At 40.9% G+C, this 19,296-nt stretch overlaps 1 protein-coding gene across 1 annotated transcript in view; it reads left to right on the top strand.

The window, feature by feature from the left end:
• MYZAP (myocardial zonula adherens protein) overlaps positions 1 to 19,296 on the top strand; it is a 115,291-nt gene that overhangs the window by 64,212 nt on the left and 31,783 nt on the right. Inside the window, exon 11 of the mRNA XM_069596394.1 lies at positions 9,596 to 9,679. Within this exon, the coding sequence (XP_069452495.1) occupies positions 9,596 to 9,679 (84 nt within the window). The remainder of the gene's footprint in view (positions 1 to 9,595; positions 9,680 to 19,296) is intronic.

Below are 19,296 nucleotides of genomic sequence, written 5' to 3'. Positions count from 1 at the left end.
GCAATCCATTGGTAAAAGAAGGTCTTGCCTGCCTGTGTTCTTCCCTGCCTGGCCTAATTTGCAGGCAGCACTGCCGAGATAGGCTGTCATCACAGGGAGGACAGAGGCCATCCTCTGGACCTCAGGCTGGTGTGAACAGAAGAGCCCAGGCCTTGTCATCAGAGAGACATGGGTTTAGGTCTCAGCCCTGCCAGCATAAAGCTCTTGGGTGACCAACTGTCCTGGTTTGCCTGCAAATGAGAAGGTTCCTGACACATGAGACTAAAACCTAGGAAGTTCCAGGCCAGCTGGGACAGGCTGGTCCCCTCTTAGTCCTGTGGTCTGAACCTTTCCCTCATCCCATCGGCAGATGGCTGGTGCATTCTGTCTCTGGGTAGGAGGGGAACCAAACATCACTTGCCTGCTCCCCTGTTATGCGAACTCATGCACTTCTTTCTCCACGTGCTGGTTCCCTGCAAGTGGAGACCACATCTCCCTGGCTCAAGGCTGTGCTCCTGGAACCTAGCACTGGGCCACGGCTGATGTTGAGGAGTGAGTGAACAGTGAAACTTTAGGAACCCCAGTTCCTTCGTCTATGGGGATAATGACTCTGAGGGTTGTTTCTGAGAATAATGAGCTAAGCCATCAAAAGCCCTGATGCCCAGTATGCTCTTTTCTTTCTTGCCAGTGAATGCCCACAGATTGGGATGCCAGTTTATCCGTCCTTCACTGATGTTTGTATAGTCCAGTTATGAGTGGGTACCCAGGAGATTCAGGGGGCTGGTTCTTCTTCAGTAGAAGTGGGGTGATCTGTAATATAAGATAGAAATCAAACCAAATTAGATTACTTTACCACAGAAGCCAGTTTCAACTGATCCTTTAGAATAGTATAGTTCTATGATTATATATTACTTCAAACTTAATAGAAAAAAATTGATTAAAATCTGTGCCCTGTTCATATCTGGCCTGGCTGAATGCCACAAGACACATTAATTGAAAATGAATTTCTCCAAACCCAATCAAACATCATGAAGATGAAAAATGTACCTTTTTCCCTCCATTCCTTCATTGATTTTTCATTTTCCCCACTCAGAGCTTCATTTAGCAATTTTTCAGTTTCCTTTTGTTGTGGCCTTAACTCATCCCTCCACTCCCCCCAAAATGAGATAATGTACCATTTTCCTTGTCCTTTTTAAACTGTCCTTTCATGCTGCATTAGTGCAGGGCAGAGCCTCATCTTGTCATAGGCCCCTGTGTTGTATCATTTTTTAAGAAAAGAAGGTAATCTTACTTTTAAATTCTTTCTGTGGTGGTTTTTACCAAAGGGAATGCCCTTTAAAAAATATATAACTATGAAATTACACTGTTACAGCACTTATAAAATAGAAAAAGAGAAACTATAACAACAACAAAAATAAACCTTTTCAGAGGAAGAGTATTAGATATCAATTGTTCTCAGTTTTCATGGTGAGGTGTTTGGGCATCAGGCATGATTCCTATTTTGTTGAGAGAAAAGGAGAAAACTGTTTGCCAGATCACAGCATGTTGAGCTGAAAACTAGGCTGGGTTAGGACAAGAGGGAGCAAGGGGAGGTGATAAAAACCCCAGGTGAGTTCTAGAAAATTCTTGCCTGTCCTGTGCCAGCTGTAACCCAGTCAGTCCACTGGGTCTCTGGGTAACTGGGGGTTCAATGTGGGTAACAATAATAGGGATCATTAGTCTATTTTTCTGTCAAATTTTCAAATAATTGAGCAGCATGCATTTCCCATGAAAAGTCGAGAAAGACTCATATTCAAGTATCCTATTGCTTCTCTTTGACCTAGAATTCAGAACTCCGATTCTCTCATTTTGATTAGAGGCTTTGATTGGCAGGTATCCATTTTTGGTATATTTTCAATGGGAAAATGACTTCTTTCTTTACCAAGGTGGTTTAAAGTAGAAAGTCTTTTTATTTATTTGTTTTATAACTTGCTTTATTTTTAGCATCTTTCATGTCAAAGTAGGGTTCTATACCATTCATCTTAATGGCTTTATGAGTCCATTAGAAAGAGTAACAGAAAGAGGTACTGGTAATAGAGGTTTGGAAACTTTTTATTAATGTGTTGAGTTTCATGATAAGCACACACACAAATACCAACCATCACACTGATTTTGAGTAAAAGTGCTTGGTTTACTTTCCTTGGCTAGTCTTAAAATTAGAATGAAAACAAAACAAATTTCAGAGAAAATAAACAATAATATCATAAACTTAGTTTGGATTTAAAAAATCTAATTTCCTTACTCTTACAAGATTTTAAACAGTTTAATTCACTGTGACAGTCAGTTTTAATGTACCTTCTATATCATGCCCCGTTTCAGTGTATCTTCTGTTTTATTAAAGGCATTTGCAGATACATGTATATTATCATTTTCCAGCTGGTAAGAGAAAACGCCCTAAAGCATAATCTCTTAAAGAAAAAGTATCAAGTGCTATCTAGTATTTGGTACTTACTTGCTGCTCTATTTCTTATATTCATTCATTTCTCTCCACATCACCAACCTCCGTACTGAGTTATATTTCATGAGTCTTGCACAGTCGGGTACTATTCACATCCTTTTAATTATAGGCTATATCACATTCTGACATCTAACACGAAATGACCCGTGTCTTTCGTGTCTGTCACCAATGTGAAAAAATTCCAGGAAGCCGACAAGCCTTGCAACCTCCGGGGGTTGTTGTGAATCCATAAGAAGACCTTACTGAGTTTTTGTATAATTTCATTTTAGTATGGTTGACATACAAGGTCCTTTTTGAAAGAAATTGGGAGGGATCCTTTCACTATAGGAATCTGTTTCCAAAGCAGTTTATAAAAATGTGTGGATGGATAGCAGTGATTTCACCTCCTAAGAGGACTGCTCTTTCATATAAGATAATCGATACACTAAACATCTGTTCTGCGTGGGCTTGCTGTCTGGTGCAAGGGGAAGATCTAAACAGACTGTGGTAGTGGCAGTGATGGTTCCTGCGAGGGGTTTCCTCAAAGGGCTGAAATGAGCAGAGACAGATGTGAAGGCAGCCTGGAGGACTTGGCAAGAGCTAGCCCGGGAAGTGAATGTGGAGTACCCCTGCCAGCAGATATCCTGGTGGAGAAGGGCATGGAGGGTGGGAGGCCATGCCTGGTGAAGGCGCCAGCTGGGGCAGAGGTCCCACTGTGTTCACAGCACACTCAGAGGATGGAGTGGCTTCTTCGTAGGGTTCGCTGTGGGCCAAAGATGGCATGAAAGGAAACTGGGGCGATAAAGTGGGACCACAGCAGAAGCATCTCTTGTCCACACTAGGGAACTGGAACATTAGACCACTTGGGAGGGTTGTTCTGTTTTGTTACTGTTTTCTTTTATTGAAGTGTAGTTTATTTACAATGTTGTGTTAGAGTCAGGTGTACGGCAAAGTGATTTGGTTATACATAACCAATTCTTTTCTATTATAGGTTATTACAAGATGTTGAGGATAGTTCCCTGTGCTATACAGTAGGTCCTTGTTGGTTATCTGTTTTATATACAGTAGTGTGTGTGTGTGTGAATCCCAAGCTCCTAATTTGTCCCACCCCCTTAGAAGCTTGGGAGGGTTTTTGAGTAAGAGACCGTCTCTGAAGTAGAGCCTAGAAGTGGACTTGGTCCAGGTGACTCCGGTGTATGGCTATAGTTGAAAGGGATTGCTTGGCTCCAGCCATCTATCCAGGTAACTCAATTGTGGCTAAAGAAGAAAAGCTGTTACCATTTTAGAAACTAGATGACTCCCTAAACCCGCCTTAAATATCAAACTGGCCTGTTCCTGCATGATCAGTTAGGCTACAAGACATATATTCAGTTTGAATTACAAAAATTAAAAAAAAAAACTTGCTAATGAAGACAAAATTAGACGTCAGTTCAGTGAGTTAGCATCAAGTAAAAGGTTCTAGATTTTACCAAGATGGGTTTTGGTTCTAGATTTTACCAAGATGGGTTTCTCCCCTTTGTTCTATAAGAGGGTTTACTGTTTGATTTTTTAGATTAATTAATTGATTTCTGGCTGTGTCAGGTCTTAGTCGAGGTACTCAGGATCTTCACTGTGGTATGGGAGCTTCTCTCTAGTTGTGGCTTGTGGGATCTCTAGTTGAGGCACCTGGGCTGAGTAGCTGTGACCCATGGGCTTAGTTGCTTTGTGGCATGTGGGATCTTAGTTCCCCAACCAGGGATTGAACCCATCTTCCTTGTATTGGAAGGTGGATTCTTCACCTGGATCATCAGGGAAGTCCCTCTGCTGTTTGATATTTAAATGTAACTACAAGATGGCATTCTTGGGTAAGTAAGATAGAAGCACTTATTTTCCAGACTTCATCTAATTTCTTGTTTCTTAATAGTTTGACTCGAGCCTGGTAACTTGGGTCATTTACCACCACCTGGTGACAGCTAGATTTAAATGCAGCTTTGTGAAGTACAGAAACCTCTTAATGGTCAAATTTACAAACTGATACGAGTCAAGAAGTGAGAGCAAATGTGCCAAATGGATTTCACTTGCATACTGCCTGCATGGTTCCCTGGATTTGGGGATGCCCCCAATTCTGGGGGGTGCTTTGGAGGTTATGTATTTAGCACGTCTGTCTTGGTTCCTCTGGTCCTCCCAGAGTCTGTTCCAAACAATTTTGTTTCTGAAGTCTACAGGGTGGATAATGGATGGACAGATTCTTTGATTCATTCATTCAGTGTCTGAGAATATGAAGCTGATCAAGGCCTTTACTCTCAAGAAGCTGACAGTCTAGGGAGGAAGAAATACCAGTAAAAACATAGTAGTAGCTGATTTTTGAGAGTTTATGTTATTATAGGAGTAAGATATAGGAGACAATATGTCAAGACTCTTTGAAGTTGGCAGTCAGAAATAACAGCATTTTTCACAAAAAAGTGTGATTTAGATGATGGAAAAGAACCAAAGGCTTGGGAGTCATATGTTAGCTACAATAATAGCAAACCCAGATACATGTGGGCATGCGTGCTTAGTTGCTCAGTCATGTCCAACTCTTTGCAACCCACTGGACTATAGCCCGGCAGGCTCCTCTATCCATGGGATTTTCCAGGCAAGAATACTGGAGTGGGTTGCCATTTCCTTCTCTGGGGGATCTTCCTGACCCAGGGAGGGAACCTGTGTCTCCTGTGTCTCTTGCATTGTGGGCAGATTCTTTACCTACTGAGCCATCGGGGAAGTCCCATCCAGACACATGAGAGTCTGCTTATTTTAGAAACTGGATGACTTACTTGGGAGAAGGCATGGGGTGTGCTTCAGGAGCAGACATCTGTAGGGGAATAACTTGAAATTAGAAGTTGGCACACCTTGTAGGGCATGAGGGCCTGCCATGCACTCCCTGCCAGCCTAAGCATCCTTTGTCCCTAGTTTGAACACGTCAACTCTGACCACAGAATACACTGTACAGGATGCTTCGATGAGAAATGCTCAAGGATGAAAACAAATGAGTGTGCACGGCTTTCATTTTTAGTGCAAGAGCACAATTGCCTCTTGAAGCATCAGTTGCTGAAAACCTTGAGCCTCGTCATCAGAAGCTTCAGATCTCTGACATTCTTCCCACACCCATTTTTTCCTCCAGAGCAAGGTACCTCCTCACACTAACATTAGCCCAGAAATCTCCCCTGAGCTCTCTTTCCCTAGATGATATCTCTGCTTTGCATTGATTTCTTTTAAAAACTAAAATCTCAGGAAAAGGTGAGCAGAAAATCTTGGTCTCTTCCTATGAGCTGCTCATGAGGGTATCCTTAACCCTCTCACTTCTCTTGATTCACTGATTACTTCAGAGATGGTGCAACTAGTGCGTGTGTGAAGTCATTTGTGCTATTTGATGAAATATTACTCCTGACTTTGGAATATTTTAGTTCACTTCAGTACACATTTTGCCTATCGTTTAAAGACTTTAAAAGTCAGCTTTTAAGAATTTTAACAATATAAGAAGGAATGAAAAAGGGACACAATAAGGATAATTTCTGCAAATTTTCCTATAAAAAGTGAAGGAAATGTAAATAAAACAAACTTTTGTTTTGCCCATAATCCTACCCTAACTGCAGAATGATTTCATTTATCTAACTTCTCTTCCAGCTTCTACTTTCATCGTTGTAAACTCTTGTTTTTCTATCCCTTGAGGCTTTTTGTAAACACTTTTCCATTTTGTAATAGATTTGTTTTTAGTGTTTGTGTAATATATTCCATCAAATTGATATTCCATAATTTATTACCACTTCCTTCAGTGCTGGACATTAAGGTTATTTCCATTTTCTCTCTATTATAAATAATAGGAGTAAGAACATCTTTGTATATATAGCTCTGTTCCTACAGCTGAATTATATCCTTAGGATAAATTCCCAGGAGTGGGATTAGTAGGTCAAAGGGTATGAACAGCTTTATGGCTCTTAATATTTATTGCTAAATTGCCCAAAGGGTCATTCTAATTTACAGCACCACCTGCAGCACATGAGAATGGCCGTCTCTCCCAGCCCTTCCAGCACCAATGTTTTCAGTCCGTAGTTTCAGGCAAATTTAATAGATATGAAAGGATAACTAGTGACTGTTTTGAATTGTTAATCAAAATTTTTTTTTATCAACATTGAACATTTTTCCTTAAGTATATTTCTTGTGTTCTATTTTGTATAAATGGTTTGCTTTTCATGATGGAGTATTATATTTTTTGATACCAGGTAGAACTTAAAATATTTAATCACAAAAAATGTCTAATTCACTCAGGACAAAGAGGGTAATAATGAGTCACTGCCTAGATTCAACAGCCAGCAAGATTTGGCCACATTTGCCTCATCTCCACCTTCTTTTCCTTTTATTTTTTCCTTTGTGCAATTATTTTAAAAGGCAAATCCCAGACATTCTGCGTGTTTCACTAGCATCTCTAAAACGTGCACTTTTTCCTTCTGTAATCATAATTAGTTATTATTGCATGTTAGATTTCACAGCTAACAAAATCAGTGATAATTCTTGGTCCCATTTGATATCGGTCTGTAATAACCTTTTCCAAAATGTCTTTAAAAAGTCTTTTAATAGTACTTTGCCCCAATCAGCATACAGAGAAGTCCACTATACTTGGTTGCTAGGTTTCTAAAGTCCTTTTGATCTAGAGCATGCTCCGTTTACTCCCCTCACCCCCAAATCAAGTTTACCCCGACCCAGTGACTTACTGCAGGAACTAAGTCAGCTGTCCTATAAATGTTCCCACATTCTGAATTTGACTTTTTGTCTCCTTATTAGCTTGATTAGATTCTGTTTCAACTTTTTTTAGTCGGGGGAGGCAAGACTACTTCCTGGGTGATTCATTTTGTACTGCTCTGGGGGCACATATTGTCTGGTGATCCCACTTTGAGTGATGGTGAGGCTGGCTGTGGATTCAGGTGGTGACAGCCCTCAACACAGTTATCAGGTTCCTCATCAGCTTTGCCCCTCAGTATTTTATCTGTCCATGAAAGTTGCTTGAGTCTGTTAGTAATATTTCCTAGGTATCACACAATGGTGATTTCCAAATTTTCTCTTTCCTTCTCCATTTATTACCTGGAATTCTTCTGTAAAGTAAAACTTCTTTCCTCATAAACTGGGACTTTTTAAAGTAATCTCAACATGCAGTTTGTGCAAGTAAGGCCGGATAAATGCTTTATCCTTTTCTCTACATCTTCAAGTTTCTAAGTAAGGAGTTGGTTCCACTGTCATTTCCAATTGTTGCTGCTTTGTTTTTTCTTTTTTAAGAATCATAAAATGCTCAGGGTTTTAACAAAATGTATATATTCCATGTGTTTTACTTAATTACATTCTTTTTGATGTACAGATTGTCTTGTCTTTGACCCAAGGGAGACCCTTCATGTATTTGTTTTCAGGTAGAATAAGGTGTCTCAGGCTTATCTAGTATATATTTTAAAAAGCAAACAAAAATTATGAATTCATGCTGATACTTTCATTTCAAATCTAACAAAACTTTTTTTTTACCTCTTTGATTTCATACTCATATTTCTTACTCTTACACTAAAGACCTTGGTTCCAAATGTTATTATACAATCTATCAAATAATTTCAAAATATAATACTAACATTACTATCCAAATTTTCCCAGGGTGTGAGAGGCTTTTTGCAATTCTTTTTATCTTTAGAATATATCCACTAAAACTATCCAGTCAAATTACCTTGTTTTAACAGTGCCTGAATTACTTCTTTTAACAATTTGATATACAGTTAAGTTCCTTTATTTCAGCTTGTTTTCAAATTTTAGGATTCACTTTCCCCCTGCCTTTTTGGTTTTTATTTTTTAAATCTATAAAATGTGCTTCCAAGATTGAACCTGTATAACAATGTTATTATCAGAAAAGTCTTTCTTCTGTCTCTTCCTTCTAATTTCCTTCCTCCCTTTCCCTCTTGGTAAATATTAAGACTTGTTTGATCTTTGTAGTGTTTCTTTTTGCAAGTATTCATTCATATGTCTTCAGCAGTTTTACACCAAAGCCAGCACACTATACATTCCTTACAATATACTGGATCAGGGTTTTAGAGATCTTCACTTTTTCTCGAAGGTTACAAGGAAATCCATTGTTAAGATGTACCATAGTTTATCAGCCACTTATTGATGGAGTTCTGTCTTTGTGTGTGTGTGTTTTCTAAAATCCTATGTCCAAGTCATTTCATATTTTGGCTAATGTATCTATAGGATCTATTCCTCGAAATAGAATTGCTGGGTCAAAGGTTAAGTGTAATTGTACACTTGTACTTCTTTTAGTTATTACTAGAGTCCCTTCCATAGGAATTGTGTCATTTTGAACAGAGAGGGATTTTTAAAAAGAGGTTTTGCAGATGCTCAAATTTCATATAAAAATTGTTGGAAAATTAGTGCATTCTTCCAAATCACGTTATTTATTGAACCCCCACACTGTTCCCACTATTGTCCAAGACATGGCCTGGTACAGAGCACTCTGGTTCCTGCTTTTAGGAAACCTGCGATTTGTCCATGGAGACATGATTCGTGAGTGAAAAACAAATGGTACTCCAAGATAGATATAGTATAAAAACAAAGGGCAAAAACCCAGCTCAAGCCCCTGTCTTTCAGAGCACTTCCCTGCTTGCCCCAGGCCTCAGGAGTCCTCAATCCTCCGAATTTCATTATTACTTTCAGTGGCGGTGGCCTTTTCCCCAGAGCAAAACTTTTGACACTTAGTTGAACGAATATGAATATACAAACAGGACCACCAGAGCTGAATGTTGGAAATACAGGCTGTGGCATAAATTCAAGCTGAATAAATTTTTTATGTAGAGTTACGTCCACACTTCTCATCAGTGAAGTTTTGCTAAGGGTTCCACGGTAAAATCAGTGCAGAAATGTTAGGCTAAATAAACCTAATGAAACAACTCCACAACCATGTTTGATGTCCCAAGCTTACCTGGGCACAGAACCCCCCTCTCCATGGAGCACCTCATGTTAATACTGTTGTACAGAACACAGAAGAACCAATATGTAGTTTCTGTTTGAATGAAAGCCAAATGAAAGCTTCTCTTCTAGTTGATTAAGTTGTACCGTTCTGCATTTTTGATTAACAATGTCCAATTTGTTTCTTTCTAGATTGAATCACTAAAGAAGAAGGTGCAGCAGAAACAACTCTTAATATTGCAGCTTTTAGAAAAGATATCTTTCTTAGAAGGAGAGGTAAGAAGCTATGTTTCTTCATGCTGGTGTCTTCCCTACCATTAAATTTTATGTTGCTGAGCCTACCACCGACACTTAATTAAAAATATGGCTATTTCCTGGCCTTATAAAATTGATTGAAGGTTAACTGCCAACATTGAAAATGAGGTTCTGACAGCTAGTTTTTCTTTACCATCTGAGTCTCCTTATCCTCCCTTGTTACTCACCTCTGCTTTTTGGCTCCCATTTTTCTTATTCAGGAATTTTCTTAGCAAGTTGGATAGGCTGCTGATGAATGCTGATAACTCCCCACATCTGTGTTGTGCTTTATAATTTGCCAAGTATTTTCACATACATCTCTCACACGATTTTCTCAGCAACTTTAAGAAAGGCAAGATGAGGTTTATTCTCTCAATAATAACAACAAAAAGGCACAGGGAAGGCAAGTAGCTTTTCTCAAGGTTACACAGTTCAGTGCCAGAGCCAGGCTGAGAGACAGACTCCTCACCCAGTGCTCTTCTGTGACATCGAGTCAACACGCTTTAGAGGTGACTTGTTGTTTAATCACTAAGTCGTGTGCTACTCTTTGTGACCCCATGGACTGTAGCTCCTCTGTCCATGGGATTGCCTAGACAAGGATTTTGGAGTGGGTCGCCATTTCCTTCTCCAGGGGATCTTCTTGACCCAGGGATTGAACCCACATCTTCTGCTTGGCAGCTAGGTTCTTTACCACTGAGCCGCCAGGGAAGCCCCAGAGGTGACTTAATTTCACTGAAAACGTCTATGATATTTAGTATTCATGACTTTATGGCCTTTTGAATGGCATTTTGGGAATTTTGTGGAGGTTCCAGGGAAGGAAATTACGGAGTTGAAAGAACTTTAAGAGCTTAGGTGTTAATAGAAGTGGAAGCCTTCTGTTTTCTCTGAAGGCTTTTTATTAAGAACTTGGCATTGAGCCTCTTCATTTAAGGCTCTGTGAATCTCTCCTTGTCTGTGTCCCTGTTATAGTCCTTCCCCAGCCCAGGAGAGAATGGCGAAGTATGGACACAGGAAAGTAACGACAGTAATTAAGCTCCTAGTGTGTGCTGGGCGCTTTTACTTTCTGTATCTTTTGTATACCACAGAGTCATGAGTGGAATCAAGCTTGCCTAGGATTAAACCCTACATTCTTATTAGCTCGGTGACCCTGGAAAGGTCTCTTCGAATTAGAACCTGAGGATGATAACTATACCTACGTGTGTGTCCATGTGATGGGAGTGCATAGAAAGTGGCTGGCATGCCTAAGCAATCAATCATTTTTTCTTTAGTAAGAGGGGTGAGTTAGATTATATTTCCTCCATTTTATAGCTAAAGAAACTGAGGTTCAGGGATTTAAGGAACCCGCCCAAAGTGACAGTTATAAGTGAGTAAGCCTGAGCACTTAACCACCATGTTTGTAGGGGTGCGAGCAGGGTCTTTGTTTCCTCTGTTTCAGGGGGGCTGCCTATAAAAGTCGTAAGCAGAAGCCCCTCATAACGGGCTCATTGTCCTGACAGCTGAGTAAGTGGACATTTGTCCTGTCCCCTGAGTCCAACTCTAGCTTTATGAATGGAGACTTCTGTATCGAAGACTGTCCTCTGAGATCACAGCTCCCTGTGGAGGAATCACAGCTCCACAGTGAGAGTCAGAGAGCGTGTGACCTGGTGAAAGTCACGGGTCCCGAGAGAGGCTGGTTCCAGGAAGGAGATGCTGACAGGAGAGGCAGAGGGTTACCCAAGACCGTGTTCACCCCCTTCCGTCTCCCCCGGCTGGCTGTGCTCCAAGCCGGCTCCCCTGCTGGGAAATTAGAAAATGCCCAAGGGGGGACTGTGCTTTGAGAAGAGCCTTACACATCTGTGTGCTTTTGATTTGGTGAACTCCTCTCTTCTCTTCATCTGGGTTGCCCAGACTCTGAGATGTGGATGTGAGTCTGATAGTTTAGTTAGGAGGTGATCCCTGAAAGCCCCAGTGGGGAGAGGAGAAATGAGTCAGGGAAAGCGTGAAGGCCTCTACTGACGACCTTACTGAGACTGCCACTGGGGATGGCTGCTGCTCACTTGCCCTGGGTGTCCAGGGGAGATGGCGCGCACTAGCCTCTGAGATATCCTTACCAGAAGGTCTGAAAGCTGGGGTATTTGTCCACTAACTCCCATCAGTAGTTGGTTGAGGCCTGCTTCAGGAGGTTGTGGCAATTCTGGCCTGTCCTGGGCAAAGCCAACTGGCTCCGGTGGGCAGAGGAAGCCCCCCAGGTGAAAAGTCATAAAGGCATGTCAGGAATTGGTGAGTATCCAGAGCATGGGAGTGGGGCGGCTGTGTCTGCTGTGTGTATCCAAAAAGTCATTCAGAATGGTTTGAAAACCATTTCTCCTTGAGCATTTAAACACTGACTCTAGATTTGGTTGATAAAATTTCCCTAAACTATTTAAATTCTACTACAAATTTAGAATGGCTAATTCCTTTTGATCATCCATCTTAAACAACAGATAAAACATATACAGCATGTCAAGATTTAATAATACATTTACACTTTAACTTATTCTAAAATATTAAGTATCTTGGGTTTAGTTTATATCTTCATTGTGTTCTTGGTTTTTAAGATCTTTGAAAGGCCATTGTTTCATTGATTTCAGTGTTTTCTTAGAGTTAACCTAAATGTCATTGTGACATTTTCCAGACAGTTGCACTGATCTTTCATATCCAGAGGATAAGGAATACCTTTTCTGAGCAGCAAAGCCTACAGGATGCTGACTCTTGGAGGGACACATTCTTGCTTTATGGTATAGGACTAGGTGGCTTCAAGGTGATTCAAACTCAGGACCCCTTATCATTGGGGTGTGTTGACCTATCTTTAGTACTGTTAAAAATGTGCATATCCCTTATTGACACTTTATCATTCTTTGTCGGACCAGGTAGAGACTTCACATCTTAGGAGATGAGTTTGAGCTCTTGGTTTTCCTCTTCGGGTTGTGTGAGCAGTTGATGATGTTACAAACACACTGCTGTCATCTCCTTGTTAGTTGTGTGTGATCACGATGCCAGTGCATCTCTGCCTCTCTTTTCACCTGCTTGTTGTATGACCACCAGTGCCAAGCAGTCCTTCCAAGGGCCCGCAAGTCCTGCCTGACTTGACTTATAGTTCCTTTTGTTATTTTTTCCTACTCACCACAGAAATCACAGAAAACAGACATGTAATTAACACTCTGTAAAAGAAACTACATGGCCTTATATAGGAATGCTTTTCAGTTTTAAAGGTCAATAACAAATTATAACATATCTTATTATTCTCATCTTTCTTTGCTATGAAAAGTTCCTTTCTCTACACTTTATATTAATTTTCCTTTTGTAGAACATCATGAACAAAAGGGATTTCACAGACTCATGTTGCTTCCACGGTGATTTTCCCTTCTCTTAAGTTTCGAAGCACAGAGTATCACAGCTCATCTGGGGAGAGAGTTCTGCAGTCCCTTCCTCTCCCATGTAGCAGAGTTCCTGATACCTGTAGAGTCATTCTTGCTGTTTGGCAACAGGCATTTCAGATCTGTTCCCGTTGTTCCCAATCCCAAGATATGATATGATACTGGCCTGTTTCCAAGGAGCCCTGGTTTTAGTGGAGAAGAGTGCTGCTGATTACCTGGGCATGAGCATTGGTAGTGGGCTAAACTGCTGAGCTTATGTTAGGCCCATTTTATTTGTTTTGTTTTGTTTATTTATTTTTTATTGAAGTACAGTTGAATTACAGTGTTGTATTCCTGCTGTATAGCAAAGTTGTTGTTATTGTTGTTGTTGTTCAGACCCTCAGTCATATCTGACTCTTTGCAACACCATGGACTGAAGCACGCCAGGCTTCCCTGTCCTTCACTCTCTCTTGGGGTTTGCTCAAACTCATGTCCATTGAGTCATTGATGCTATCCAACCATCTCATCCTCTGTCACCCCCTTCTTCTGCCCTCAATCTTTCCCAGCATCAGGGTTTTTTCCAGTGAGTCGGCTCTTTGCATCATGTGGCTAAATTATTGGAGCTTCAGCTTCAGCGTCAGTCCTTCCAATGAATATTCAGGACTGATTTCCTTAGGATTGACTATTTTGATCTCCTTGCTGTCCAAGGGACTCTCAAGAGTCTTCTCCACCACAATTCGAAAGCATCAATTCATCGGCGCTCAGCCTTCTTTATGGTCCAACTCTCACATCTGTACATGACTACTGGAAAAAACCATTGCTTTAGCTAGTGGCTCAGACAGTAAAGCATCTGCCTGCAATGTGGGATACCCGGCTTCGATCCCTGGGTCAGGAAGATCCCCTGGAGAAGGAAATGGCAACCCACTCCAGTACTCTTGCCTAGAAAATTCCATGGATGGAGGAGCCTGGTGGGCTACAGTCCATGGGGTCACAAAGAGTTGGATACAACTGAGCGACTTCACTTCACTTGGCTAGACAGACCTTTGTCAGCAAAGTGATGTCTCTTGCTTTTTAATACACTGTCTAGGTTTATGATAGCTTTTCTTGCAAGGAGCAAGTGTATTTTAATTTCATGGCTGTAGTCACCATCCGCCATGATTTTGGAGCCCAAGAAAATAAAGTCTCTCACTGTTTCTGTTGTTTACCCGTCTATTTGCCAAAAAGTGATGGGACCAGATTCCATGATCTTAGTTTTTTGAATGTTAAGTTTTAAGCCAGCTTTTCCACTCTTCCTATTTCACCTTCATCAAAAGGCTCTTTAGTTCTTCTTCACTTTCTGCCATTAGGGTGGTGTCATCTGTATATCTGAGGTTATTGATATTTCTCCCTGAAATCTTGATCCCAGCTTGTGATTTCATCAAGCCTGGTATTTTACATGCTGTACTCTGCATATAAGTTAAATAAGCAAGGTGACAATATACAGCCTTTCCAATTTCGAACCAGTCCACTGTTCTATGTCCAGTTCTAACTGTTGCTTCTTGATCTGCATACAGGTTTCTCAAGAGGCAGGTCAGATGGTCTGGTATTCCCATCTCTTTCAGAATTTTCTACAGTTTGTTGTGATCCACACAGTCAAAGGCTTTAGCATAGTCAATGAAGCAGATGTTTTTCTGGAATTTCCTTGCTTTTTCTATGATCCAGTGGATGTTGGCAATTTGATCTCTGGTTCCTCTGCCTTTTCTAAATCCAGCTTGTACATCTGGAAGTTCTCGGTTCACATACTATTGAAGTCTAGCTTAAAGGATTTTGAGCATTACCTTGCTAGCATGTGAAATGAGCACAATTGTACAGTAGTTTAAACATTCTTTGGCATTGCCCTTCTTTGGGATTGGAATGAAAACTGACCTTTTCCAGTCCTGTGGCCACTGCTGAGTTTTCCAAATTTACTGGCATATTGAGTGCAGCACTTTAATAGCCTCATCTTTTAGGATTTGAAATAGCTCAGGTGGAATTTCATCACTTCCACTAGCTTTGTTCATAGTAATGCTTCCTAAGGCCCACTTGACTTTGGACTCCAGAATTTCTGACTCTAGGTGAGTGATCATACCATCGTGGTTATCTTGAGTCATTAAGACCTTTTTCGTATAGTTCTTTTGTGTATTCTTGCCACATCTTCTTGATATCTTCTGCTTCTGTTAAGTCCATACTGTTTCTGTCCTTTATTGTGCCCATCTTTGCATGAAATGTTCCCTTGGTACCTCTAATTTTCTTGAAGAGATCTCTAGTCTTTTCCATTCTGTTGTTTTCCCCTATTTCTTTGCATTGATCACTTAAGGCTTTCTCATCTCTCCTTATTATTCTTTGGAACTCTGCATTCAAATGGGTTTATCTTTCCTCTTCTCCTTTGCCTTTCATTTCTCTTCTTTTCTCAGCTGTTTGTAAAGCCTCCTCAGGCAACCATTTTGCCCTGTTGCATTTATTTCTCTTGGGGATGGTTTTGGCCAACACCTCCTGTACAGTGTTACAAACCTCTGTCCATAGTTCTTCAGGCATTCTATCAGATCTAATCCCTTGAATCTATTTGTCACTTCTAATATATAATCATAAGGGATTTGATTTTGGGTCATACCTGGATGGTTTTCCCTACCTTCTTCAATTTAAATCTGAGTTTTGCAATAAGGAGGTCATGATCTCAGCCACAGTCAGCTCCTGGTCTTGTTTTTGTTGACTGTATAGAGCTTCTCCATCTTTGGCTGCAAAGAATATGACCAGTCTGATTTCGGTACTGACCATCTGGTGATGTCCATGTGTAGAGTCTTCTCTTGTGTTGTTGGAAGAGGGTGTTTGCTATGACCAGTGTGTTCTCTTGGCAAAATTCTGTTAGTCTTTGCCCTGCTTCATTTTGTACTCTAAGGCCAAACTTGCCTGTCACTCCAGGTATCTCTTGACTTCCTGCTTTTGCATTCCAGTCTCCTATGATGAAAAGGAAATCTTCTCTTTGGTGTTAGTTCTAGAAGGTCTTGTAGGTCTTCACAGAACCATTCTTCTTCCTCTTCTTCTGTGGGGCATAGACTTGGATTACTGTGATGTTGAATGGTTTGCCTTGGAAACAAACCGAAATCATTCTATCATTTTTGAGACTGCACCCAAGTACTGAATTTTGGACTCTTTTGTTGGCTACTCCATATCTTCTAAGAGATTCTTGACCACAGTAGTAGTAGTAGATAATAGTAGATACTAATAGATAAAATGGTCATCTGAATTAAATTCACCCATTCCTGTCCATTTTATTTCACTGATTACTAAAATGTTGATGTTCACTCTTGCCATCTCCTGTTTGACCACTTCCAATTTACCTTGATTCATGGACCTAACATTCCAGATTCCTTTGCAACATCGTTCTTTACAGCATCGGACTTTACTTCGACCACCAGGCACATCCACAACTGAGCATCATTTCCGCTTTGGCTCAGCCTCTTTATTCCTTTTGTGGCTCTTTCTCTGCTCTTCTCGAGTAGCATACTGATCTGGGGGCGGGGGTGGGGTTCATCTTTCAGTTTCATGTCTTTTTTCCTTTTTATGCTCTTCACAGGGTTCTCAAGGCAAGAATGCTGGAGTGATTTGCTATTCCCTTCTCCAGTGTACCAGTATAGCAAAGTGACTCAGTTATATTCTTTTTCATTATGGTTTATCACAGGATATTAAATATAATTTCTTATGCTGTACAGTAGAACCCTGTTGTTTAAAGACCATTTTAGTAGTGACAAAATTGGGGAAAATATGTGTTTTTTTAAGATTCTGAGGTTGCACTGACATTTTCCAAATTTATCTAGTTGTTTTGCTTTATAACACAGGGTCCTGTTGGCCACTAAGAATTTCTCTTATGTTGACCTATTCTAACACCAGGAATTTTTATTCCTTGACTTTCCATTCTCTGCTTTACTGTAATGATGCCAATGATGGTGTTTTAGTTATCTTCAAAAAGTTTTGGTGGACAGAGCAAGTATGCTAGTCCTGTCTGATTAATAAACTAGCTGCTGCTGCTGCTAAGTCACTTCAGTCACTTCCCACTGTGTGCAAGCCTGTAGACGTCATCCCACCAGGCTTCCCCGCCCCTGGGATTCTCCAGGCAAGAACACTGGAGTGGGTTGCCATTTCCTTCTCCAATGCAGAAAAGTGAAAAGTGAAAGTGATGTCCCTCAGTCGTGTCCGACTCTTAGCGACCCCATGGACCGCAGCCTACAGGCTCCTCCATCCATGGGATTTTCCAGGCAAGAGTACTGGAGTGGGGTGCCATTGCCTTCTCCGAATAAACTAGCTACCCTTTGTTAAGGGCCTGACTTCAGACTCTGGAGCTAGACTGCCTGAGTTCCAGTGTCAGCTCTGTCACTTACTGGTTATGTAAGTTACTTGAGCAAGTTACTTAACTGCTCTGTGCCTTAGGTTGCTCATTTGTAAATAGGAGTCCTCTGCACAGAGCTGTTAGGAAGACTAAATTAGTTAATACTAAGTGATTAGAAAAGTACATAGCTCCCGGTAAATGCCGTGTGTTTACTGTTTCTTCACTAGCTAGTTCCCAGGGACTCCTTCTATTGTCAACTGATTTACATTTCCTTTTTGTCCTTCTCTTCCTCCTTCTTTTAAATAGAGAATGTAGATTATTTTGGTCCCTGAATCCATCATATGTACTTACTGGTGCAGAAACTCATTAGATTTTGCAACCCCTTCCTCCACCAGATCCCTAGAAGTTTGTGCTAGCCTGGCCCCATCAGACTAGGTTTTCATCAGCTGATTCAAAAATCTCCTTGATGCAAAAATATGCCCATTCTATTTTATTTTTTTTTCCAAATATATTTTTATTCAGTCATCTTTTGAAGAAGAAATACCCCATCCCTTATTTCTAATATGTTTTACTTTATGTGCTTAGTTGCTCAGTTGTGTCTGACTCTTTGTAACCCATTGACTGTAGCCTGCCAGGCTCCTCTGTCCATGGGATTTTTCAGGCAAGAATACTGGAGTGGGTTGCCATTTGCTTCTCCAGGGGATCTTCCAGACTCAGGGGTTGAACTTGTGTCTTCTGCATTGCAGGCGGTTCTTTACCTGCTGAGAAACTTTTATTAAAATAAAGTTATAAGCATCTGGCTTCATAAGGTTCATCAGCTTTCTGAAACTGAACAGATCCCATTTCATTTTTCTCTGCTGAAAATCCTAAACTTACATTCCAACTCCAAAGTCAGAGGAAAGGAGTCAGATGTCTCGGTTTTGTCCATCCTGCATTTAACGTGTGTTGTGTGGTACATAAACCTCTCAACGTGTCTGCTGTGCATTCCTGGGTCAATTATGAATTTTCCTGTGTGACACTGGGGCAGCAGCACCAGGCACCACGTGCAGGTTTTATTGGACGTGCATTCTTGTTTAGAGCTCGGGCTGCAGCTCCGGCTGCTCCCTCCCTGGGGCCTCGGGAGCCGGGGAAGGAGGTGGCTGCCATTCATTTGTGACGTAATTTCCCCAAAATGCCAAGAGGTGCCACACCAGGTCCTTCCTTTCTGGGAGGCGCACAGCCTCCCAAGTTCCTGGGTGGTCTGCATTTCACAGCTCAACACAAGGTGGTGGTGTTTGAGAGTAGGAAAACCCTGGAACCTGATTCTCAGTCCTGGAGCGATCTGTTCTGCAGCACAGGCCAGGCAGTCAGCCGGGGCTGCTCTTTAGTCATAGCCTGTGAGGCTCAGAGCAGAGTGTGTTTGCTTTCCTGCATCAAGACCTACCTTTTAAAATTATTGTTTTTTAATTATTATTTCTGTCATCCTGCTCTAATTGTCCTCCTGTTGCCCATATTCAGGCTCTCATCATCCTTTTTTAGGTCCTGTCAACCTTGTATTAATTCATACAAATAAAGCTGCAGCTTTCTAAAGAGTATGGTGACAGATGTTAACTAGACATCCTGCCGTGATCATTTTATAGGGTGTGCAAACACCAAATCATATGTTGGATACCTGAAACCAATAGAATATTATATGGCAATTAAGCCTCCATTTTTAAGAAAGTGTGTAATTTAATGAGTGTTGATGGTTGTATATACCTGTGAAACCACCACTGCAGACAAGTTGCAGAACGTTTCCATCGCTCTCAAGATCTATTTCCCTTTGCAGTCCATCTCCCTCCCTATTCACCACCAGGCAACCAGGGAGCTTTTTTGGGACTTGTTTGCATTTTATATAAATAGAA

The sequence above is a fragment of the Ovis canadensis genome, chromosome 7, assembly GCF_042477335.2.
Source record: "Ovis canadensis isolate MfBH-ARS-UI-01 breed Bighorn chromosome 7, ARS-UI_OviCan_v2, whole genome shotgun sequence".
NCBI classification, from domain to species: Eukaryota; Metazoa; Chordata; class Mammalia; order Artiodactyla; family Bovidae; genus Ovis; species Ovis canadensis.
The sequence above is the reverse complement of the archived record's forward strand: the minus strand, read 5'-3'. Positions and strand labels throughout refer to the sequence as shown.